The sequence below is a fragment of the Portunus trituberculatus genome, chromosome 37, assembly GCF_017591435.1.
Source record: "Portunus trituberculatus isolate SZX2019 chromosome 37, ASM1759143v1, whole genome shotgun sequence".
Taxonomy (NCBI): domain Eukaryota; kingdom Metazoa; phylum Arthropoda; class Malacostraca; order Decapoda; family Portunidae; genus Portunus; species Portunus trituberculatus.
In genome coordinates, this window is record NC_059291.1 from 20,650,183 (window position 1) to 20,676,131 (window position 25,949).

The following is a 25,949-nucleotide window of genomic DNA, read 5'->3' on the forward strand; positions in this document are numbered from 1 at the left end:
TGCCCCAAAAAGTATCCTCTTTAGCCCATAAATTCCCATGAAAAGCCCACATGGTATAAATAAAAAAAAAAAAAAAAAAACGCTCATGGGATTTGCCCCCTTTAAGTTATTTTTCTTTTCCGCAATGATGTGTCAGCTCAGTTGAGGTTATGTTAGTTTGTGTGTGGGAATTCGTAATGGGATATTATTATAGGTGAAATTTTCATGTTGGGACAATAATGGGTAGAATTCTTTACTAGTGAGATATTTACATTGAGAGAACTGAAGATTTGAGTCTTAAGTTCCTGTGTGCCTCGCGTAGCGAAACACTTGAAGCTTCACGAAGACTGTTTTAAAAGACCATAGGTGGTTCAACACGTTCTTATAATGCCTCTCCCTTCAGTGATGTAGAGGCTTTGTCAAACTCTCACTACAATCGTGAAAACACTTGAAAGTTGTAATAACTTCCTCTAGAGCTTATTTAAGTAGTTGAGAAGAGACACTGAAATGTTTGCAAATGATGACCTTTGCTTGCTATAATTTCTGATGCATTGGTGGTCTCTCTTTTGGACGCAGGTGAAGGAGGCGGGCGACGGTTGGGCCACTGTGGTCGTCAAGTTGCCTTCCATGAGCACAGACCAGAAGCGATGGTACCTGTGCGTGCGCGCCTCGGACCAGGACCAGGCCTACCACCAGGGCAACGACCCCTGGCTCACCATGGCCTCCTACAACCTCCTCCTGCCCCTGTGGCTCCAGGTGAGTGCCATTCTCTCTCTCTCTCTCTCTCTCTCTCTCTCTCTCTCTCTCTCTCTCTGTAAATAAATAAATAAATAGATAAATAAATAAATGAATAAATAGATAGATAAGTAAATAAATAAATAAATGAATAAATAAATAAATAAAGATAAATTTAAAAGGACGCAAGGATAAAATCTTTAGGGGAAATTTAAAAAAATAATTCAAGATTTTGCTCAAAATTTCTTTTAGTCTAACGAAAATAATCAAGTTAAAAAGCAGATTCTATATAAACTCCCAAGGCAGGATAACCACAGCCAGTCTTACGTAGAAATATCACCAGTGGACAGCCCATTGTGAGGTCCCTATGGTGAGGGAGACGGTTATGGCATGAAAAGTGATGCAGAATCCCTTATTGCTCCTGTATCAAGGGACGGTAGATAGGAGGGAAGAGGCGTCGCATTTCTTTTGATCACGTTGAATATAGACTCCCACTAAGTAGGAAAGATGGATATTGATAGAGGCGGGAAAGTCGGATCAAACAGAGTGGCGAAGGAAACATCAACTTCATAAGGCTTGTAAGGGTCAGGGAGAAAGAAAGTATAGAAACGTCTTGAGGCTGGCTGATGAGGCACTGCATGACGGCATAATTAAGGTAGGAGAAGGTAAGGGAATATCTTGTCTCGTCAGAGACTAGGTTTTATATTGAAGGTCAAGCGAATAATGATGTTTGTCTTGAAGAGAGAAGAATTGGCAGATGTGTTTTGACTGAAAGTTCTTCATTGGGAAGATGAAGATAGACTGTTAGTGAGAGTTACTACCAATCATAAATCACAGGATGAGAGTCTAAATTACAGACATTTTTCTCGGAATGAGGGAATTTTTCTAAGGCAAGCAGTAGTACAGTTGTAGAAGTTGGTGTTAATGACACGAATTCCACAAGATGGAGTATTGCGGTACTTGGCGTGATCTACCTCTTTATTATTTATTATTGGAGAACAAACGGTGTTGAACGAGGGTTTCTTTTACTCGTAGCTGAAGTGTTACAGAAAAACGTTTGTATAGTACGTACGCATTCAGGTCAGACGTCCTTTGCAAGGCTTAGGGGATGTTGTGGTATGGCAGTATGAACGTGATACTCTCTGCTTATATGTCATGTTGAGGTAGATGTTGCTGTATCTCACCAGATTGTCCCTGATTCCAGCATGAATCGGGTAAGGTTTGCAGTGAGGCTCACTGAGTAATGTAGTATATTATACTGCTATAGTGTAGGTAACGTTAATGTAGCATGTCGTACATTGTGTTGTGTGGAGGGCGGAGGGTGAGTGAGGTGATGCTGTGTGCTGCAGGGCTGCTTCATCGGGTTGCTGCTGGTGCTGTCTGGACTCTTCTCGGGACTCAACCTGGGCCTGATGGCGCTCGATATGACGGAGCTAAAGATCGTCTCCAACACGGGCTCGACGGAGGAGCGCCGCTACGCCCGCGCTATCGAGCCTGTGAGGAGGCACGGGAACTTTCTGCTGTGCACCCTCCTGCTGGGGAACGTGCTGGTCAACTCCTCACTCACCATCTTGCTGGACGAGCTGTCTACGGGGCTTATTGCCGTCATCGGTTCCACAATCGGCATCGTAATTTTCGGCGAGATAATTCCGCAGGGTGAGTATGTCCCTCCTCCTCACCTTTCCATCCAACCCCGCACACCTTCCTAACACTAACAGTGACCTTTCCCTCCTACTCCACTCCATGCACCGCACCCACTGGTGCTGTTCCTTGCTTCTCATCACATTTGCCACCTCATCCTTTCCCTCCCTCCCTCCCTCCCTCACACACACACACACACACACACACACACACACACACACACACACACACACACACACACACACACACACACACACACGGTCCGGTAGCTCATTGGTTAGAGCGCTGGCTTCACAAGCCAGATGACCGGGGTTCGATTCCCCGGCCGAGTGGAGATATTTGGGTGTGTCTCCTTTCACGTGTAGCCCCTGTTCACCTAGCAGTGAGTAGGTACGGGATGTAAATCGAGGAGTTGTGACCTTGTTGTCCCGGTGTGTGGTGTGTGCCTGGTCTCAGACCTATCCCAAGATCGGAAATAATGAGCTCTGAGCTCGTTCCGTAGGGTAACGTCTGGCTGTCTCGTCAGAGACTGCAGCAGATCAAACAGTGAATTACACACACACACACACACACACACACCCGGTAGCTCAGTGGTTAGAGCACTGGCTTCACAAGCCAGAGGACCGGGGTTCGATTCCCCCGCCGGGTGGAGATATTTGGGTGTGTCTCCTTTCACGTGTAACCCCTGTTCACCTAGCAGTGAGTAGGTACGGGATGTAAATCGAGGAGTTGTGACCTTGTTGTCCCGGTGTGTGGTGTGTGCCTGGTCTCAGGCCTATCCGAAGATCGGAAATAATGAGCTCTGAGCTCATTCCGTAGGGTAACGACTGGCTGTCTCATCAGAGACTACAGCAGATTAAACAGTGAAACACACACACACACACACACACACGGACAAGGCGATGACCTTGGCCTGCAGCAGCCTGAATGCTATCGTGCCTGGTGAGAATGCTTCCATAATTTAGCTGCTTTTTCTCCTCGTCACCCTGAACACTCCACACCAAGCACGGCTTTCCTTCCTCCTCCCTCCTTTCCTCTCTCCCTCATACATTCCACTCGTTTTTCCTAGCGGGTATCCCTTCCACCACTCCTTCCCTCAACCACACCAGCCCCAGCCTCCAGCGTGTAATTAGTGTCATCTTCGCTCTGCTCTTTATCTCACATAGTCCCGTCATGTCTCCCCACTACCCTCTTCGCCTCCTGCAGGGTGAGAGGAAGGGCAGGGTAGGGGTGAGTGCCTGGGAGTTTCACTGAGGCGTTTTCGTTTGTCTCCTTAGCTATCTGTTCGCGGCACGGCCTGGCCATCGGAGCGCGGACCGTCTGGCTGGTGAGGGTGTTCATGATCATCACTGGCCCCGTGGCGTATCCGATCTCAAGGGTGAGTGTTTATGAGAGAGAGAGAGAGAGAGAGAGAGAGAGAGAGAGAGAGAGAGAGAGAGAGAGAGAGAGAGAGAGAGAGAGAGAGAGAGAGAGAGAGAGAGAGAGAGCGTAAATCCACGGTAATGCCCATTTTTATGCTATTATATAAGTTTGCGTAATGTAATTAGATACTTTTATGTCAGAAAAAAACAAAAAGATTTTGAATTATTATGTTAGGCAGTGATGTAACAAAGGATGGGTGAGGTGATAGACGGGGGATAGAGTGCATTGCCGAAGGGGGTGGCTGTGGCAGGATGGAGGAGGACACGAAGTGTAAATGACAATTTGTGAAGAGTAGCTTTGTGGTGAGGAAATAATGGATAGTGTGAGGCAGGATGAAGGAAAGCAGAGTGCGAAGGAGACTACCATGGTGTGTGTGTGTGTGTGTGTGTGTGTGTGTGTGTGTGAACAGACCCAGTGTCTTAACCCTTTCACAGTTAGATAAATATTTTCCCATATCCAACTACTATATATATATATATATATATATATATATATATATATATATATATATTTTTTTTTTTTTTTTTTTTTTTTTTTTTAGACACGTACTAAAAAGTGTCTTAGATAATTCTGTAGTAGCTTAGGAAAGACAAAGTTAACTTTCTACTGCCCAATCTTTTTTATTTTTTTTTATTCTGTATCCATTCAAATATTCCAGTGTGCCCTCACTGCTAGGAAAAAAGGACTATTATAGCGAAAAATTAAAATGGAAGAAAACAAATAGGTGATAGACAAGCTATTGAGTTTGTTGCAGGTTGGCGCAGGTTATGATGGTGCAGGATTGTAGCACTAGCCATGTAGGTTAATGAGTTGCGAAGCTTGTGAGAGAGTAAAATATCGGCGCAGCCCGTGATGAAGGCCTGTAGCATAGGCCGTGAATTTTTTTTTTTTTTTGCGGGGTGATGTGCAGGTTGTAGTGGGAGGATTCTAGTGATGGTGCAAGTGTTGAAGGAGACTTTTTAGGTCAGTGAGGCTATTGAGAACAAATTAATGGAATGTACAGACTGGAAATAGAACGTTTTACGTATTCGTTCATGAAATTATTATCATTACTTTTTTGAGAGCATGTTGTTATGGAGATGGTTTTTGAATACACAGGCTGTGAGTGGGACCTTGTACAGGGTGTAGTGCGAGTTCCTGCGGATACTGCCAGAGGTGAAAGCACAGGTCATTCTAAGTGGAAAATTTTTATGCACATATGCATTTCAAGGCGTTATTTGGCCGTGGCATGAAGTTCAAACATGATCTGGCGACAAACACAACGGTACGGCCAGGCCGGTGTCCATGGTGGACCTGATATTGTGAATAATTCAGTCATGATTTTTACAAGTTTTGGAGCTTTACAGTATTCCTATGACGAGACGAGTGACATTAACGCATTGATAACGATTATCGATAAACATTACATAATGATAATTATAATATGTACAAGTTAAATAATAGGCTGCTCGGCATCTTGCCTGCCCGAGCAGGGAATGGCGAAGGAACAGGGCTAGCAGCAAATCACGTGATTGTTAGCCACATCACTCAATGTCCTTCCAAGTCAATGATAATAAATACGCTCAGACTATGTCACATAACGTGAAGGAATGTGGCGTGTGTGGAAGTGGTGTATCTGCTGTGGTTAGCCGTCTTGCCCTGCCATTGTATCTGCCGCCAGGTCTAACTTGAATTTCATACCACGGATAAACAATGCCCCGAAATGCATATGTGCATAGAACGTTCTCCATTTAGAGCAACTTGTGGTTTCACCTTTGACAGCCTCCGTAAAAGCTAGTGTTACACCCTGTATAAGAAGTATAAATTGTAATGGAGAAATGGAAAGAATTTTTGTGGCAGTTTAGGATATATATAGTGAGAGTGTTGAGAACTGAACAGACTAAGCAATGTGTACACCTGTGAAACTCGTGTTGTAGTACACATATGATCACGATTGGCGTGGCGTGGCGGTGTGTGCAGTGTTGTGAAGTAGATTGCGTGGTGGAGATCATGGGATCAGAGTGAATAGGAAGTAAATTTTTGGTCTGTTTCTACTTTTTTTGTCATAGAGTGAATAGTGAATCATAGGGAGTATTAGTAATTAAGTGAATTTCTCTTCTAACTCTTCTTTTGTCCTAGAGTGAATAGGAAAGGATAGGAAGTGTTACTTGTGATGTGAATTTCTATACTAATTCTTCCTTTTGTCTTAATAGGAAAAGTTGCGTTGTGAATGAATTTCTTTGCTAACTCCTCTCTTTGCTTTCCTTCTTTCTTCGACGTGCAGATCTTGGACTGGGTGCTGGGTGAGGAGATTGGCAACACTTATGATCGGGAGCGCCTCAAGGAACTGATCAAGGTAAGTGTTCCTGTGAATCCCATCAGCGTTTGTATTGGTCGCTTTTGATGCCACTTTGATCGTGTTCGTCGCCTTCCACATACGTCATGCGATCCCATTGTTGAGGCGCAATAAATCATTATGTCAGTCAATCTCTCTCTCTCTCTCTCTCTCTCTCTCTCTCTCTCTCTCTCTCTCTCTCTCTCTCTCTCTCTCTCTCTCTCTCTCTCTCTCTCTCTCTCTCTCTCTCTCTCTCTCTCTCTCTGTATTTCACTTGATTCTTTTCTCTCGTATATATATATATATATATATATATATATATATATATATATATATATATATATATATATATATATATATATATATATATATATATATATATATATATATATATTTTTTTTTTTAATTTTATCCAATATGTGTGTGTGTGTGTGTGTGTGTGTGTGTGTGTGTGTGTGTGTGTGTGTGTGTGTGTGTGTGTGTGTGTGTGTAATTCACCACGGTGGTCTGCTGGTCACCCAGCCAGCCTTCCCCATTACGGAGCGAGCTCAGAGCTCATAGACCAATCTTCGGATAGAACTGAGGCCACAACACAATTCACATACCTGGAAAGCGAGGCCACAACCCCTCGAGTTACATCCCGTACCTACTTGCTGCTATAGGTGAACAGAGGCTACACATTGAAGAGGCTTGCACATTTGCCTCACCGCTTCCCGGGACTCGAACCCAGGCTTTCTCGGTTGTGAGCCAAGCGTGCTAACTACTACATTACGCTGTGTGTGTGTGTGTGTGTGTGTGTGTGTGTGTGTGTGTGTGTGTGTGTGTGTGTGTGTGTGTCCTCCAGATGCTAGTGTTATACATGCGCTTCCTCCCACCCCACTCTCAAACTTTGCCCTTTTCCTCCATGTCATTATGTTGCACACATATACATATATGTACACATTCACGCCCACGTAAACAGCATGTAGCTACACACACACACACACACACACACACACACACACACACACACACACACACACACACACACACACACACACACACACACACACCCGGTAGCTCAGTGGTTAGAGCGCTGGCTTCACAAGCCAGAGGACCGGGGTTCGATTCTCCGGCCTGGTGGAGATATTTATGTGTCTCCTTTTACGTGTAGCCCCTGTTCACCTAGCAGTGAGTAGGTACGGGATGTAAGTCGAGGAGTTGTGACCTTGTTGTCCCGGTGTGTGGTGTGTGCCTGGTCTCAGGCCTATCCGAAGATCGGAAATAATGAGCTCTGAGCTCGTTCCGTAGGGTAACGTCTGGCTGTCTCGTCAGAGACTGCAGCAGATCAAACAGTGAAACACACACGGATTTGCTTCTGTATAGTGAGGGCGTGGGTGGATGGGTGAGTGGGTGGGTGGGTGGTAGTGTCTCAGAATGATCAATAAGCCAGAGATGGTAGAGGGATACAGGGAGGGGCGAGGGATTTCGGAGGAGCGGTGCGTGACCTTGGGCGTTGACCCACTGAGGGTTGGTGTTAACGCTGGCTGCCTTGCTGGCAAGCGTGGACGAGTAAGTGATTGCTGCATGTAGGAATGTGAGACACCTATAGGTGAAAAGGAGGAGTATGCGGCAGTGAGGTAGGTGTGTCTTCGTGCTGGAGGCACGGGGCATGGAGCTGTCTAGGACCGTCCGCTCACTTGCTATCTCCTTGGTGTCGCTTGAGGCAAACCGGTGGCTACCGGCCAAACTCGGGAAGATGAGGGCATCTTTAAGTATGACGCAGCAGGTCTTCCCGCTCCGAGTACTGGCGAAAGAAATCTTGATGGTGGTCCTGTTGGTTGGCTGGTGGGTCACGTCACACACGATGTTGTGTCAAGATCCTCTCTGTGTTTCGTCGGGTGGGAAGTGGGAAGGGGGGTTAAGTGTCCTTCGTGTGGCTCGTCTTGTAAGAAGAGAAGAACATCGTGATTCGTCACTGTGGCTCGTGTACAGTCAAACTCGGAACTTTTTAAAGTTTAATTAAGGCGTTTGACAAAGCGATTGCCCGGTTACTTGATGTGTCCTTGAGGCGGTGACCACCGTCTCCTGGCAGTGAACGTGATGACGCACTGAGATGGCCGCATGAGGTGCTTATGCAACCTGTAAACGAAGAGAAGAAAGGAGTTGTAAGGAAGAGATTCTTCATTCTCTGAACTCCGTAGTGTGTCATTTTGATGTTTTGACGCGGAAGTTGACTATAGGGAGGCGGTTGGCGTAGTGGATAAGGCGGTGAGCCTGGGATCGGGCAGACGTCCATGCGTACGTTCGAATTCCACCGCGTACCGCCTTGAAACTTTGTCATTTGTCGAGTGGTTTAGAATTACCTACATGTCACCATGATATCCAGATTCTAGTGGAGATGTAATTGCCTTACACCAAAGATGCGCTTGGGTGGTGATATGGACCCTAATATGGGTACCACTATAAATAAAATTGCCTGCGCCACTAATGGGTGGAAGGTAAACAGCGCTTCCCATACTCTTCAAGTAGACCTACAGGCGCTATAGGCCATAAAAAAGAAACTTGATTTTGATTTTTGAACTAACCACTAGTACTTAATAATGAATGAGTGATTCCCTGATGTTTTGTTTTGTTTACCACGGTGAGGCTTATTAAAACTATACAAATAGAAAGGTTTGTTGTTCGGAAGAATAGCATGCAAGTCACAGCGACTATGTATCATGGCAGTGAAAGTCATCACCAGGCTTATCACTACAGCTTGTATTTATTTTCCTATTATGTGTCCTAAGGTTCTGGCCGGCCTTGACCCACACAGGGCCTGGTAAGTGAGGCGAGGCGGAGCGGGGGGGCCGTCCACTGGGCTTAAATCTAGGCAGGAGGGGAGAGTGGAGGAAATTATCGGTATTGTAGGGTGGAGCAGACCATCGCTGTGTTGAGAAATTCTGCTTCTGTTACTACTACTACTACTACTACTACTACTACTACTACTACTACTACTACTACTACTACTACTACTACTACTACTACTACTACTACTACTACTATTACAGCCATTACCAGTAGAACAAAATATAATTATCATTACAAGAAGCACTTGTAAGATCACAGGTAAGAGAGAGAGAGAGAGAGAGAGAGAGAGAGAGAGAGAGAGAGAGAGAGAGAGAGAGAGAGAGAGAGAACAACATCAACAACAACAATAATAATAATAATAGTAATAATGATAATAATAATAATGATGTTTACTCTTCACACTTGGCTTCACTCATGTCCCACTGACTGAGGGAAGAAGGGGAGGCAGAAGTAAGAGGCGTAGGTAGAGGTGCAGATCAACAGTCAACAGATCGATGTAAGTTACCGTGGACATTGGATGAGGCCGAGGACGGTAGAAAGTAGTTCAAGATGCAGAGAGGTGACGATGCCTATTATACCTAGTGGGGAGGGAAGAGAAGAAGGGAATGCTGAGGAAGGGACGGGGAGGATACGTGGCGTGGCTGCCGTAGAGAGAGAGAGAGAGAGAGAGAGAGAGAGAGAGAGAGAGAGAGAGATATTTTGCTCTGTGTTTTAAATGTTTTAATCTCTCTCTCTCTCTCTCTCTCTCTCTCTCTCTCTCTCTCTCTTTGTACTTTTCTCTTTCCATTTTTTATCTGTTTCTCCTCCGCTCGTGTTTTTCTCTCTCTCTCTCTCTCTCTCTCTCTCTCTCTCTCTCTCTCTCTCTGTTTTTATTCATTGCTCTCCTGTTATTTGTCCTTTTTGTGGATGTTCGTGTTGTTCTTATCTCTCTCTCTCTCTCTCTCTCTCTCTCTCTCTCTCTCTCTCTCTCTCTGTTTCGTATTGATAGCAGTGGATTCTTTCGTAGGTGTGTGTGTGTGTGTGGGGGGGAGGGGGGTGGAAGGCGGGGGACGGGGGGGCCACGGAATGAAGCAGCACGATCGCACATGTGACTTGAATTATTATTATGATGATGATTTGTCGCCCTGCTTTTTGCTTCTCTGTGTCACTGTGATGTTGCCTTTCTTCTTCTTTCTTCGCGCCCGTCACACTCTCTCGCCGCCTCGTCTCCTCCCCTTGCTTGTCTCCTGTTTCTTTATTATTATTTTTTATTTCTCATTGATGTTGTTTCAGTTTGTCTTTTTCTTGTTCCTCTTAATCTTCACCACCAGCATTATCATCATCATTAATATCACCTTGTTGTTGTTGTTGTTGTTGTTGTTGTTGTTCGTCTTTTTTTTCTTTTTTTTCATTTCTTCTTCTTCTTCTTCTTCTTCTTCTTCTTCTTCTTCTTCTTCTTCTTCTTCTTCTTCTTCTTCTTCTTCTTCTTCTTCTTCTTCTTCTTCTTCTTCTTCTTCTTCTTCTTCTTCTTCTTCTTCTTCTTCTTCTTCTTCTTCTTCTTCTTCTTCTTCTTCTTCTTCTTCTTCTTCTTCTTCTTCTTCTTCTTCTTCTTCTTCTTCTTCTTCTTCTTCTTCTTCTTCTTCTTCTTCTTCTTCTTCTTCTTCTTCTTCTTCTTCTTCTTCTTCTTCTTCTTCTTCTTCTTCTTCTTCTTCTTCGTCTTCTTCTTCTTCTTCGTTTTCGTCTTCTTCGTTTTCGTCTTCGCTTTCGTCTTCTTCTTCATACTCCTCTTCCTGGTCCTCTCATCCTTAACTAAAGGAGATAACTTACTCACAAGCCCACACATTTCCTCTTTCTCTTCTTCCTCCTCCTCCTCTTCCTCTTCCTCTTCCTCTTCGTCTTCCTCCTCGTCTTCCTCTTCCTCTTCCTCTTCCTCTTCCTCTTCCTCTTCCTCTTCCTCTTCCTCTTCCTCCTCCTCCTCCTCCTCCTCCTCCTCCTCCTCCTCCTCCTCCTCCTCCTTCTCTTGGACTTTGCCTCTTCCTTGCGTTTTCCTCGTACATATTACCATTTTTTTGCGCTTCACATCCACTTCCTTTAAATGTTGTCGTCGTTGTTGTTGTTGATACGTGAACATTTTAAGGTAATTAGCTCCGTAGTTGCCTTTTTTCTAATAATAAGGGCGTCAGTCCTGTCATGGAGTACGTAGAGTAGCGATGATGGTGATGATGGGGAAGATGGCAGCGTGATTGGAAGGGTGAGTGGGGCTGGTGATGGTGATAGGATGATGGTAGGTTGCATGGATTGGCTGGTGATGAGATGATGGTGAGTGATGGTTGGGCTGTGGGGACGGAGGGGAAGGAGTGATGATTAGGCGATGAGGATAATGGGAGTGAAGAGGGATGGTAGAGAGAATTATTATTGTGATATGCGTGTGATTTGTCCAAAACTCGTGAATGCTTCATGCGATGTTTGTTTCCATTGATTTTAGTAGAGTGGTTTTGCTAAAAGTTTTGCACATACACACGCACGGACACACACACACACACACGGTAGCTCAGTGGTTAGAGCGCTGGCTTCACAAGCCAGAGGACCGGGGTTCGATTCCCCGGCCTGGTGGATATATTTGGGTGTGTCTCCTTTCACGTGTAGCCCCTGTTCACCTAGCAGTGAGTAGGTACGGGATGTAAATCGAGAAGTTGTGACCTTGTTGTCCCGGTGTGTGGTGTGTGCCTGGTCTCAGACCTATCCGAAGATCGGAAATAATGAGCTCTGAGCTCGTTCCGTAGGGTAATGTCTGGCTGTCTCGTCAGAGACTGCAGCAGATCAAACAGTGAAACGGAATATGCAGGAGTAGTGTGGACCCCTCATAAAAAGAAACACATAAGAAAGTTGGAGAGACTACAAAAAATGGCCACAAGAATGGTTCCAGAATTTGAAGGGATGACATATGAGGAGAGACTAAAAGCTATGGATCTACCAACCCTGGAACAAAGAAGGGAGAGAGGAGACCTGATACAAGTTTATAAATTGATCAACGGAATGGACCAAGTGGATAATGAAAAACTGATCCTGAGAGAAGGATATGACGTTCGAAGCACAAGATCGCATAGTAAAAAGCTGAGAAAGGGAAGATGTCTGAGAGATGTTAAAAAATATAGTTTCCCGCAAAGATGTATTGAGACGTGGAACAGTTTAAATGAAGAAGTAGTGTCTGCAACGAGTGTAAGATTGGATAAGTGTAGATATGGAAACGAGGCCACACGAGCATAAAGCCCAGGCCCTGTAAAACTACAACTAGGTAAATACAACTAGGTAAATACACACACACACACACACACACGCCCGGTAGCTCAGTGGTTAGAGCGCTGGCTTCACAAGCCAGAGAATCGGGGTTCGATTCCCCGGTCGGGTGGAGATATTTGGGTGTGTCTCCTTTCACGTGTAGCCCATGTTCACTTAGGTACGGGATGTAAATCGAGGAGTTGTGACCTTGTTGTCCCGGTGTGTGTTGTGTGCCTGGTCTCAGGCTTATCCGAAGATCGGAAATAATGAGCTCTGAGCTTGTTCCGTAGGGTAACGTCTGGCTGTCTCATCAGAGACTGCAGCAGATCAAACAGTGAAGCAAACACACACACACACACACACACAATAATAATTCGGTACATTTGGAATGGCAGCTTACATTATAGAGTCAGCTGAAGATTATACTTAATATCATACTTATACATACCTTTATATATTAACATTCATACACATCTTAGGTCTACACAACTCCATGGTGGCATCTGACATCCCGATGCGCGGCTTCTAGGTAGTGTGTAATTCACTGTTTGATCTGCTGCAGTCTATGACGAGACAGCCAGACGTTACCCTACGGAACGAGCTCAGAGCTTATTATTTCCGATCTTGGGATAGGTCTGAGACCAGGCACACACCACACACCGGGACAACAAGGTTACAACTCCTCGATTTACATCCCGTACCTACTCACTGCTAGGTGAACATGGGCTACACGTGAAAGGAGACACACCCAAATATCTCCACCCGGCCGGGGAATCGAATCCCGGTCATCTGGCTTGTGAAGCCAGCGCTCTAACCACTGAGCTACCGGGCCGTGTGTGTGTGTGTGTGTGTGTGTGTGTGTGTGTGTGTGTGTGTGTGTGTGTGTGTGTATTACTAGTATTAATCCCCTTTACACCGCGTAGTGTAGTGGTTAGCACGCTCGACTCACAATCGAGAGGGCCGGGTTCGAGTCCCGATAAGCGGCGAGGCAAATGGGCAAGCCTCTTAATGTGTGGCCCCTGTTCACCTAGCAGTAAATAGGTACGGGATGTAACTCGAGGGGTTGTGGTCTCGCTTTCCCGGTGTGTGTTGTAGTCTCAGTCCTACCCGAAGATCGGTCTATGAGCTCTGAGCTCGCTCCGTAATGGGGAAGACTGACTGGGTGACCAGTAGACGACCGAGGTGAATTACACACACACTGGGTGACCAGTAGGCGACCGAGGTGAATTACACACACACACTGGGTGACCAGCAGGCGACCGAGGTGTGAACACACACACACACACACACACACACACACACACACACACACACACACACACACACACACACACACACACACACACACACACACACGTTGCACCGCTTATGATATATATATTCTATATTTCTTCCTATTCTACAGCAACAGTAAAAATAACATGAATAACAATGACATTAACAACAACAACAACAACAACAACAACAACAACAACTACTACTACTACTACTACTACTACTACTACTACTACTACTACTACTACTACTACTACTACTACTACTACTACTACTACTACTACTACTACTACTACTACTACTACTACTACTACTACTTGCTGTTACGTATTATTATTATTATTATTATAATTGTTATTATTATTATTATTATTATTATTATTATTATTATTATTATTATTATTATTGTCATCATAGTTATCAGCGAAAGTTTCTTTATGTTTACATACCCAGGTCTTGAAAATAATTAATAATAGTCATGTACATTTATTTCGGTTTTCCTTCATGCTTTTAGTCCATTCCCGCCTGAGGAGTTTAATTTATAAAGATCGATTTTTTTTTTTTTTCTGGTTGGGAGCGGAAATTGAAAGGGAGAGCAGTTGTTGTTGTTGTTGTTGTTGTTGTTGTTGTTGTTGTTTTGTGTGTGTGTGTGTGTGTGTGTGTGTGTGTGTGTGTGTGTGTGTTAGTGTAAGTGTGGGTGTGAGAGCCATCCCGCACTCCCACACGGCAGCCTGGCTGTATGAAGCTTGTCAGCGAATTCTTGAGCGTCTTGCTGTGTTTGAGGTTGTCACTACTACTACGCATTGCCGCCACCTTCTCTGTTGTTTTTGTTGTTGGTTTGGTCTTGATGGTAATGTTGGTGTTGGTGATACTACTACTACTACTACTACTACTACTACTACTACTACTACTACTACTACTACTACTACTAGTGTTGTTCATTTTGCTACTACTAGTATTAATCCCCTTAACTATAAACAGACACCAGCCCCCCCCAACACTCAGATATAGTTGTTTTTTTATTATAAATCTAAAGAATGACATTTCTTTGTTCTTTGTTTGTGTGTAACTAGGGCTCTGCGTGTTCGAGGGCCATTTAAATGACACTCTTAACTGTGTGTGTGTGTGTGTGTGTGTGTGTGTGTGTGTGTGTGTGTGTGTGTGTTTACTATCCACTTAAACACTCGCTTTGTGCTTTGATTCGACACTCCTCACCGTACCTCACCTCTCCCTCTCACCCTGACTCAGTGGTGAACCAGTGTCTGGCTCGAGGCAGTGCGGTGGAGTCCCATCCAGGGTCGCCACTCACACTACACCTAATGAAGGACATCTGAATAATCTGAAATATTCCGCTCGGTAGAAAATAATTTTGATATATTATAATTACTCGCGGCCTCATGTCTGAAGGGAACCATATAACATTTTACTGCCTCGTCATTTCTGTACTGTTTCTCTTCATTAGTCTATCAGATATGCCGTAAAAGAGCGTACAGCAGGGGCGGCGAGGTGGAATAGTATAGCACTATTGCATATTCACATCTGTCTTTCCAATATATATATATATATATATATATATATATATATATATATATATATATATATATATATATATATATATATATATATATATATATATATATATATATATATATATATATATATATATATATATATATATATATATATATATATATATATATATATATATATATATATATATATATATATATATATATATATATATATATATATATATATATATATATATATATATATATATATATATATATATATATATATATATATATATATATATATATATATATATATATATATATATATATATATATATATATATATATATATATATATATATATATATATATATATATATATATATATATATATATATATATATATATATATATATATATATATATATATATATATATATATATATATATATATATATATATATATATATATATATATATATATATATATATATACTTCTTTTGCCTCTTTTATAATGGATTAGGAGATTGTATATAACAGTTGGGCTATTTTAGTTCAGGAGAAAAATTGTATTGTGACCTTAATGACATCTGCAAAAAAATTATGTCGCTTCATGAACCACTTGATAGTTTCCTCTGCTAGAAAAGACGAACATGATTATATGAATCGAGGGTGGAGACGTTGATAGGTGAGGCATTAGGGCGCCTTCTGCCGCTACATATCAAGAACAGAACAGAACTCGTGAGTGTTTCAGCGGTACACTTGTTACATCGTCTGCTGGAAGGAACTAGTGGCACCAACGGGAAATGTATGAGAGATTAGAAAGGAAAAAAAAAAAAAAAAAAGGGAAGATTTGACGAAATTTATAAATGGAAGGAACGATGAAAGAGTAGTGTACCGTGTGGCTTGGGGAAGAGAGGAAATGTGTGTGATGGCAATGTGAAGGGAAGGGAATAACAAATAGAGTGTGGTCTGTGTGGGGAGAGTCTTCAGACTGAGAGGAAGGGAAGGAGGGGGAGGCGTGTGGAGGTACTATAACGATGTGTGGAGTGGAGTGATGAGTGCTATAGGACCGTCCAGTAGAGGATGTGTGTGTGTGTGTGTGTGTGCGCCAGTGAGCAGGTCGGGATAAAGAGAGAGAGAGAGAGAGAGAGAGAGAGAGAGAGAGAGAGAGAGAGAGAGAGAGAGAGAGAAAATGTCATGTTTCCCATCGTTGCTATAACAACCATGCACAACGCTATCTACCTGCATGTTTTTCGAGTTGGTTACTCTCGGATCCTGTTCCTCTGTCTCTCATACTTTTTCGTTTCCTTCCTGTGCGTCCATTTCTTCCTTAAGCAACCACAGCTGAAACAACCCTCATAAATGTATCATTCCAAGGCCTGAGTGGGCAATCTTGACTGCTCAGAGAGAGAGAGAGAGAGAGAGAGAGAGAGAGATTACATAAAAGCTGGAGTATACGCACTCTCCAGCTTCTCACAAGGTCGTTTGGCCCGAAGCTTAGTCATGCATGTGGTGTTTGTTGAGTGGGGTTGAGGCAACCAACACCTGCACGGCACCGGTGAATATCGAGGTGAGTAGCATAATTTTGAATGGTGTTCATTGCGTGAGTTGCTAGTTATGCTGAAATTTTTTTTTTCGTTGTCACCTGTGAAAATATTCTGAAATCTTTATATAACTGTAACGGTCAAGCGGACACACACACACACACACACACACACACACACACACACACACACACACACACACACACACACACACACACACACACACACACACACACACACACACACACACGCAGAGAGAGAGAGAGAGAGAGAGAGAGAGAGAGAGAGAGAGAGGGGGGGAGGGGGGAGGGGAGGGGAAGGGAAGGAAAGGGAGGGGAGCCCCCGTCCCTCGTGGAGGAATGAGAAGTAAGCCAAATCCTTATTTTCGTTCACTTACTTGGCTTCCCCGATGGCTGGGCGGGCATGCTTCCCCGTGGGAACATCTACCGGCATCTACCAACACGGGAACCTGTACACAGTATGGAGTACTGATACACACACACACACACACACACACACACACACACACACACACACACACACACACACACACACACACACACCGACGCAAAGTTTCTGTCCCGATGGTTGCATTGATGCTACAGAAACCTGTTTCTCGTAAAGACCCCTCCGGAAGTATTTTCTTTTTTATTTCAAATAATTCATGCTCTTTGTATGAAATGAAAATAGAAACTATATTATCCTTTGAATATGCTGACCTCAGACTAGACGCCTTGCGCTGGAGCTACACAGTCTTAGCCACAAATCAGTGATTTGTATTCACTTGTGCTGTATGTTGTATTTCCCTTAATTTTTAAGTCCACTTGTCTTCTGACAGTCTGTTAACAAAATGCGTCAAAGACCATTCACACACATCAATGTCGTATCAGTTCCGTGTCCGGTCAGTGCTTCAGTGTCAGTGAAAAAAATAATTATCGTTGCATTGAATTTAGCTGACGTATTCAATACACACACGTTCGGCGCAGTTCCATGATTTGATTCTTCGTTCCATGGGGAAAAAAAAGATAAAAAAAAAAAAGATGTCTCCAGGGATTTCCTTCAGTGTTTGACGGACGTCGGACGAGTGTTGTGAGTATGTCCACAGGAATTCATGATGAACTACTTGTTGAATTGGTTCGGAATCATCCTGTTCTGCATGATTTTTTTACAACCACAGTATACGGACAGCAGTCTTAAGCAACGTACTTTACTTAGAAATTTTTTTTTTTCAGAATTCAATCAACTTCTTGTATAGAGTAAAAACTCTCCTTCATTTTCTCTTTCCCTCCGCGTTTCGTGTGCACACTTTCTTTTCTTCCTGTTTCCAACCTCTTCCTCTTTATCAAGAATATGACGATCATTGCCAGTTTAGCGCCCAAAAACTTGACTTTTTTGGCTATCACTGACGTAATATGGATATGTATGAACAGGCGGCACTGAAGCGTCACGGATTTCATGCACTGACACGGAACTGATACTGCACTGAAGTGTGTGAATGAGCCTTGATGCATTCGTAGTATAATGTAATAATAGGATATAAGATTAAGGAAAACCGCTGGACGTGAGAGCAGCGTATTATTCTTTGACAGATGTGATTACGGAAAGAATGCTCTTGGTGAATATAGTAAGAGGATCCAACGGCTTCGAGGAAATTAAAGAATGGATAACTATTTGATGTAATTCTTGTACTAGTACAATATTTCATACATCAGTAATTATATTTTAACATTAGCGTCCAGATGGGAAGGACATTTTTATTCGCAATGAGATTGTATGTGTTATCCTAGCAATATGTAGTAATTTTTTTCTCGTTTCTTGAACGTTCCTACGTGCCCATTGCTCACCGTAACACTCGTCTTCAGCTGCACTTTCTTATGTCACCTTCAACACCCAGGTTTGTTGTATAAATCAACCCATTCATTTTTTTTTCTTTTCATTATTTTACACATCTTTACCTTTTCTGACATTCTCATTATGACGGACACTCCTCTCAATTTTCTCTCAATTTTCTCCTATTTCTACTTCACATCCAGCTGACTCCCAACGCCCATTTCAGTTATTCGAATATCTTCACTGGCTTTATTTAATTCTCCTCATTATCACAACATGGGCACCTTTGCTCGCCTCGTCTTGTCTTGTCACTTACGAACACGTTATTATTTCTGCGCTTTTACTTTATAAAGACCTCTCGTCACTCCAGAGCTCTCTGTTTGCATCTCCTCGTGGGTGTTTGCTGCGATTACTGGGTTAGCAGCACTGTGACTCCCAACTCTCGGTGTTTCTAACCTGTCAAAACACCCTTCACTTCAGGGGCTGCGTACATACTGACTCCTGATACAGCTTTATAACTCCGCCTACATAATCAAGGATGAGATACGCCCAACATTCTTGATCTTTTCCATACCTCTAATCCATCTGCTTATGCTGTTATCTTCTCCGTTGGACTCCTCCGATCACAACCTCATATCTGTATCTTGTCCTATTTCTCCAATCCCTCCTCAAGATATCCGTAGGTGGAGATGCCTCTGGAATTTTGTCTCTGCCAGTTGGAGGGACCTGAGGAGGTATTGTGCTGATTTTCCGGGGAATAATTACGGTTTCTGTATCAGAGACCCATCTCTTTGTGCTGAACGATTTAGAGAGGTGATAGTGTCTGACATGGAGGCATACATTCCTCACTCTTTTTCTCAACCTAAACCTTCTCAACCTTGGTTTAATACAGCCTGTTCTCGTGCTATACATGATAGAGAGGTTGCCCACAAAAGGTACTTGAGCCTTCCATCACCTGAATCTCATGCACTTTATATTTCTGCCCAGAATCATGCCAGGTCTGTTCTTCAACTAGCCAAACACTCCTTCATAAACAGAAAATGTCATAATCTTTCAAACTCCAACTCCTCGAGACTTCTGGCATCTGGCCAAAAACATCTCCAATAACTTCACTTCTTTATCTTTCCCTCCTTTTTTTCATCTTGATGGCACCACTGCCATTTCTATCTCTAAAGCTGAACTCTTCTCTTAAACCTTTGCTACTAACTCTGCCTTGGATGATTCTGGGCTTGTTCCTCCCTGTTTTCCTCCCTCTGACTATTTCATGCCATCAATTAAAATTCTTTTTAATAATATTTTCCATGCCCTCGAAAACCTAAACCCTCGGAAGGCTTATGGACCTGACGGGGTCCCTCCTATTGTTCTCAAAAACTGTGCTTCTGTGCTTGCACCTTGCCTGGCCAAACTCTTTCAACTCTGTATATCGACTTCTACCTTTACTTCTTGCTGGAAGTTTGCCTACATTCAGCCTGTTCCTAAAAAGGGTGACCATTCTAATCCCTGTAACTACCGTCCTAGAGCTTCAATTTCTTGCTTGTCTAAAGGTTTTGAATCTATCCTGAATAGGAAGATCCTTAAACATCTGTCACTTCATAATCTTCTATCTAATCGCCAGCATGGCTTTCGTTAAGGTCGCTCTACTGGTGATCTACTAGCTTTCCTTACTGAGTCTTGGTCATCCTCTTTTAGAGATTTCGATGAAACTTTTACTGTCGTGTTAGACATATCGAAAGCTTTTGATAGAGTTTGGCACAAAGCTTTGATCTCAAAACTAAACTCCTATGGTTTATATCCTTCTCTTTGCAACTTTATCTCAAGTTTCCTCTCCGACCGTTCTATTTCTGTTGTGGTAGACAGCCACTGTTCTCCTAAATCTATCAACAGTGGTGATCCCTAGGTTTCTGTCCTGTCCAATTATTCATTAATGATCTTCTTAACCAAACTTCTTGCCCTATCCACTCCTACGCTGATGATACCACCCTACATCTTTCCACGTCTTTTCAGAGACGACCCACCTTTCAGGAAATCAACAGGGCACAGAGGGATGCCACAGAACACCTAACTTCTGATCTTTCTAAGATTTCTGATTGGGGCAGAGAAAACTTAGTAGTGTTCAACGCCTCAAAAACTCAATTCCTTCATCTGTCAACTCGATACAACCTTTCAGACAATTATCCCCTTCATTGACACTCAACTGTCCCCCTCTTCTACACTTAATATCCTCGGTCTGTCTTTTACTCATAATCTAAACTGGAAACAACTTCTATGAAGTTTGGTGGCAGTTTTTCTCGCCTCCTAACTGCTAACACTGTACAAGGGCCTTATCCGCTCTAGTATGTAGTCCACTTTTATTAGATAGGGTGGAATCAAAAGCTTTTCGTCTCATCAATTTCCCTCCTCTAACTGTCTTCAGCCTCTTTCTCACCACCTGAATGTTGCATCTCTTGCTATCTTTTTATCGCTGTTTTCATGCCAACTGCTCTACTGATCTTGCTAACTGCATGTCTCCCCTTCTCCTGCGGCCTCGCTACACAAGGCCTTCTTCCTCTAACCCCTATTCTGCCCGACTCTCTAACGCAAGTGTTAACCAGTACTTCTTAGTCTTTCATAACTTTCTCTGTAAAAGTCTGGAACTCCCTGCCTGTGTCTGTATTTCCAACTTCCTATGACTTGACTTAATTCAAGAAGGAGGTTTCAAGACATTTTTCCTTATCCTTTGGCTATTTCTATCAGCTCTGTAAGGAGACTGGCAATTGAGTGGGTTTTTTTCTTTATATTTTTGTTGCCCCTAGCGGCCTAGCCAGTCCTGCTCTCTTACATAACAAAAATCTTTTCTCTCCTCACTACTGTCCATTTACTATGTGTGCACATCTCTCTCTCTCTCTCTCTCTCTCTCTCTCTCTCTCTCTCTCTCTCTCTCTCTCTCTCTCTCTCTCTCTCTCTCTCTCTCTCTCTCTCTCTCTCTCTCTCTCTCTCTCTCTCTCTCTCTCTCTCTCTCTCTCTCTCTCTCTGCCAGTCTGTCTATTTGTTTGTCAGTTTGCATTGTTACCTAGCCATCCATCGACCTATATCTGGCTACACCACTATCTATCTATTTATCTTTTATAAATCTGTCTATGTCTTTATCACTGTGTCTCTCTGCTTGTTTATTGATTGAGCAATCGAGTGATCTATTTCTGTCTTATCTTTATGGAAATGTCCTTTTATCTCTGATGCTCGCTTTGTCGGTATCAAAGCATTTTAAGTGTTAGTATTGAAGAGTTTGCACAGGAGTATAAAAAAAAAAAAAAAAAATATATATATATATATATATATATATATATATATATATATATATATATATATATATATATATATATATATATATATATATATAACTAGTTTTGTGGTACAAAAGTGCTGTGATTCGATTTGATACTGTGCACTTTAGATGGGGACACTCGCGTTCTGTTGTTGTTCACGAGCCGCGTTACAGCCAACCGTTTGCTCCCCTGCGGAAAGGGCACAAAGCTCACGGTGATTGATCCTTGGGTGGGAATGGCACCGCTCACACAACGTCGGTACAGCCAGGTCACGGCCCCTCAGACTGCACTGCATGCGTATGTACTATCTGTGTGTTGATGGTGAACAGGACCACCAGGAAACATGAAGGCTTACATTACCTGCAGCCTTGTCATTCCCGCGACGCGAGCCCAAGCCTTCTCGGATGTGAGCAAAGAGCCACACCACGCGGTGTGTGTGTGTGTGTGTGTGTGTGTGTGTGTGTGTGTGTGTGTGTGTGTGTGTAATTCACCACGGTTGCCTGCTGGTCACCCAGCTAGCCTTCCCCATTACGGAGCGACCTCATAGCTCATAGACCGATCTTCGGGTAGGACTGAGACCACATAACACACTCCACACACCGGGAAAGCGAGGCCACAACCCCTCGAGTTACATCCCGTACCTATTTACTGCTAGGTGAACAGGGGCCACACATTAAGCGGCTTGCCCATTTGCCTCGCCGCTTCCCGGGACTCGAACCCGGCCCTCTCGATTGTGAGTCGAGCGTGCTAACCACTACACTACGCGGTGTGTGTGTGTGTGTGTGTGTGTGTGTGTGTGTGTGTGTGTTTCACTGTTTGATCTGCTGCAGTCTCTGACGAGACAGCCAGACGTTACCCTACGGAACGAGCTCAGAGCTCATTATTTCCGATCTTCGGATAGGCCTGAGACCAGGCACACACCACACACCGGGACAACAAGGCCACAACTTCTCGATTTACATCCCGTACCTACTCACTGCTAGGTGAACATGGGCTACACGTGAAAGGAGACACACCCAAATATCTCCACCCGGCCGGGGAATCGAACCCCGGTCCTCTGGCTTGTGAAGCCAGCGCTCTAACCACTGAGCTACCGGGTGTGTGTGTGTGTGTGTGTGTGTGTGTGTGTGTGTGTGATACTGCTAGAGGCAACTGGACGACGAAAAAAAGTTGTCTCAAACCTGTATGTGCATCTCTTCTCGCCCTGCCTGCTGTTGGTTGTTGTGTCAGTGCTGTCTATCACAGCACCACCCAGCAGTCTTCCTTCCTGCATCCCTTAAAAAATATTTCGCTCCGCCGCAAACGAAACGCCCCTTCATCACCATCATCATCATCATCATCATCATCATCATTCATCATCATCATCATCATCATTATCATTATCATTATCATCATCATCATCATCATCATTGTTATCTTTCACTGAACTTTCCCTCTCTCGCTGGATGGATATCAGGCACTGTGCGGGTTGCCGTGGATGACGTGGCCCTAAAACCTGTTAAAACATAGATTGACGTTTTCCATCCCACTAACAGATCCGGTCTCTATGGTTGAGTAGGGGATAAGCTACAAAGAAGTGGAAGATGGAGGCCTGATAGAGGCCAAGGTCGCATGGTGAATAGTGTGTGGATCTCTCCACCACGTGTCCTCTCCATGGGGGGAAGTTCCCGGCGTTCACAACCAGATTTTCCTAATGAGATTAAGTCTAGCCAGCATGAATAACTTAATTAAATCCTAATTCTCCATATACACACTTGAATGAAATAAAGGCACGGGTGAAGGTGTTTCCAAGGGAGATGAAGGCTTGTGGCTCATCGTCAACGAGAAGTGTGGGCGGCGAGGATCTGTTTTCCTTAAGCATCTCGAGGCACAAGGGTCAAACGTTCTTGTGTATAGTTATGTAGATACTCGCTGTCCCCCACCACCACCTTACCACCCTAACCGTATACAGCCGCCCTGCCCTGCCGTGAGAGGCCTGTCATTCCTCTCTAATTCTAATTTTAAAGGAGAGACGGGCCTCGTGCTGCCCTAGGGTGCCTCTCCTCCCGATCTTGTTACGTAAAGGATGCCGTGGAGGACCTCGCGCTAAGACTCTCTTTGCTTGTTTTGGACTACACTAGAATTTCAAAACGTTCCCTTCCATATTTTGTTTTGTTTCTTTTCTGGTACGTCTTTCCTTCACTTGTGCGGTGGTGGACAGCTGACATTCCTGGCTGTTCCTTCTTTCTTTCCCTGCGGAGAGTTTTCACGTAGCCGTGACAAGCTGACAGGCGTCTTCCTTAATGACTGGTGTGGACTGCAAGGAGACACGCTACTCATTCATTTCCCTCGCTTTTCAGTTTTCTTTTCTAAAATAAATTAAAAGTTTGTGAATAGCAAGATCCTTAAAACTTAATTTGCTTCGTTAGGTTAAGGTGGATCCCTGAAGGTGCGAGAAACTGACGCATCTGTGTCCAGGGAGGGCCTTTGTGTGACTACGCAAACACTGTAGCGGCAGTCTTGTGGGACCGCTGGGCGGCTATTGATCATTGTAGCGTGGTGGTGGTGGTGGCTGAGGTGGTGTAAGGGGGGACTGGAAGGGACGCCTTTGTAGATGTCTATACATAAGGATGGAATAGTATTGTGTAGGATAGAGATATGGGCGTTGTGGTGATAGTGAGTGGTGATGGGCGGGGTGTGAGTGGAGCGTGGTGAGTGGTAGTGGTAGGGAGGGTATGTTGTGGCACCGTTGTGGTGTAAGCAGTGGTGGCGGCGATCGGAGTGAGTGGATGCCTCGTAGGTTTGGCAGCACGTCTATTAAGTGTTACTGTCACCTTCACTCAGGCTCTTATCACCATCGCGGGGCGGCAGCCCAAGGACACAAATTGTACAAGATAAGGAATGTGTGGCAGCTAATGGTGATGGAGGAGACCGACCGCCTCAATAAAACAGTGGTGATGTTTAGTGATGTTATTACAGTGCATAGTTTCACCTTCATTACGTGCACATAGCAGCAACACTCTGGTCGTGACCACCGCAGGCCCTTGTATATATTGTATTGTTTATATGAATAAAGTCAGCTGTTTGTTTCGTACGAACGCTTCACTGCACTCTGACAAGACAGGGAAAGTTAAGCGGCCAGACGCCATCCCGCACACACGCTTCCTGGTTGTGTAGCGGTGAGCGGAAACGCTTGCTGTGATCGCCAAGACGCCGCATCAGCCTATGGCCATTGATTTGTCCCACACAGCACGTAGCGAAGCGTGTGACTTCGGAGTCGCTGCCTTGCAGACGTTGCACGGCTCAGTCAGTAATACCAGCTGGGGCCACAAAATGGCACGTGGACAGCACACTGACGTTGTGAGAGTTTCGGTGCCTACACTATAAGACATTTTGGGAAATCGTTCTGATACTGTTTTGGTGTCATTACTTTTAATGTTGCAAAGAAGGTACGAGGAAGTGTCACGGAGGGCAGCCATTGGGACACATCTCTTTCCAACAATGCGGGTCGTCACCGTTCCAGGCAACCTTGTCCCTCAGTGGATGACCTTGACCCGCAGAAGTGAGCGAGCCGGCAGCGTGTTGTGAACGCCAGAGCGGCGCACCTTTAGTGTGGTCCTGCTAGCGCCACCCTATTGTTCTCGATCCCCGTCGCTATTTTCAAAACCCTAATTAAGCATTTTAGTCAGTTTTGCTACGTTAATTACTGATGTGGGAATTTTTTGTTTGTGTGTGGATGGGTCCGCGGCCTCCTGCTCCATGCGTGCCGGTGGATATTGAACAGCCTTGGTCTTGGCGGGACTGCTGGTGGTGTGCGCGGGAGGGTGTGGGGCGCCAGGGTGACGCTGTAACGTGCTCACGTGGTGTATCCTGCGCGCGCTACCGTTGTCATTTACAGTGATATAAGACATAGTGGAAGCTGACAGAGAGTAATGCTGTGGAAAGTATTTGTCCTGGTAATTATAGTGTAAGTACAGCCGCGAAGCACCAGAACCAGCCGGCATCAGCACTAGTTCTAGTTGTAGTAAGTGAGTGAGGGTGTGAGGAGACTTGGCCCGTGCTCGCCGTGCCGCCAGATGAGGAGAATTGGATGATGTGTATTGGCTAACTTACCCTCACAAAGCCTCATCCCGGCTTGGGTCGGAGAGGGCAACGTGGCTGTGCAGGGCGCAGGGTGGGTTAAGGATGGTGCAGGGCCAGTGTAATGATGTGGTATATACCAACATTGTCAACAGCCACTTTCTCAATTTGCTCAATTTTGTATTTGGTAATGCTTCAGGAAGTACTTTTGAGAACAATGAAGCCAGTATCCTGACTGAC

The 25,949-nt window shown here is 44.1% G+C and overlaps 1 protein-coding gene across 2 annotated transcripts in view; it reads left to right on the forward strand.

Annotated features, from left to right (window-relative positions):
• The window catches only part of LOC123514383 (unextended protein-like), a 249,409-nt gene that overhangs the window by 41,716 nt on the left and 181,744 nt on the right, over positions 1-25,949 (forward strand). For both annotated transcript variants that reach the window (XM_045272269.1, XM_045272270.1), the window contains exons 3-6: positions 556-735; positions 2,064-2,370; positions 3,633-3,733; positions 6,041-6,112. In XM_045272269.1, the coding sequence (XP_045128204.1) occupies positions 556-735; positions 2,064-2,370; positions 3,633-3,733; positions 6,041-6,112 (660 nt within the window). The remainder of the gene's footprint in view (positions 1-555; positions 736-2,063; positions 2,371-3,632; positions 3,734-6,040; positions 6,113-25,949) is intronic.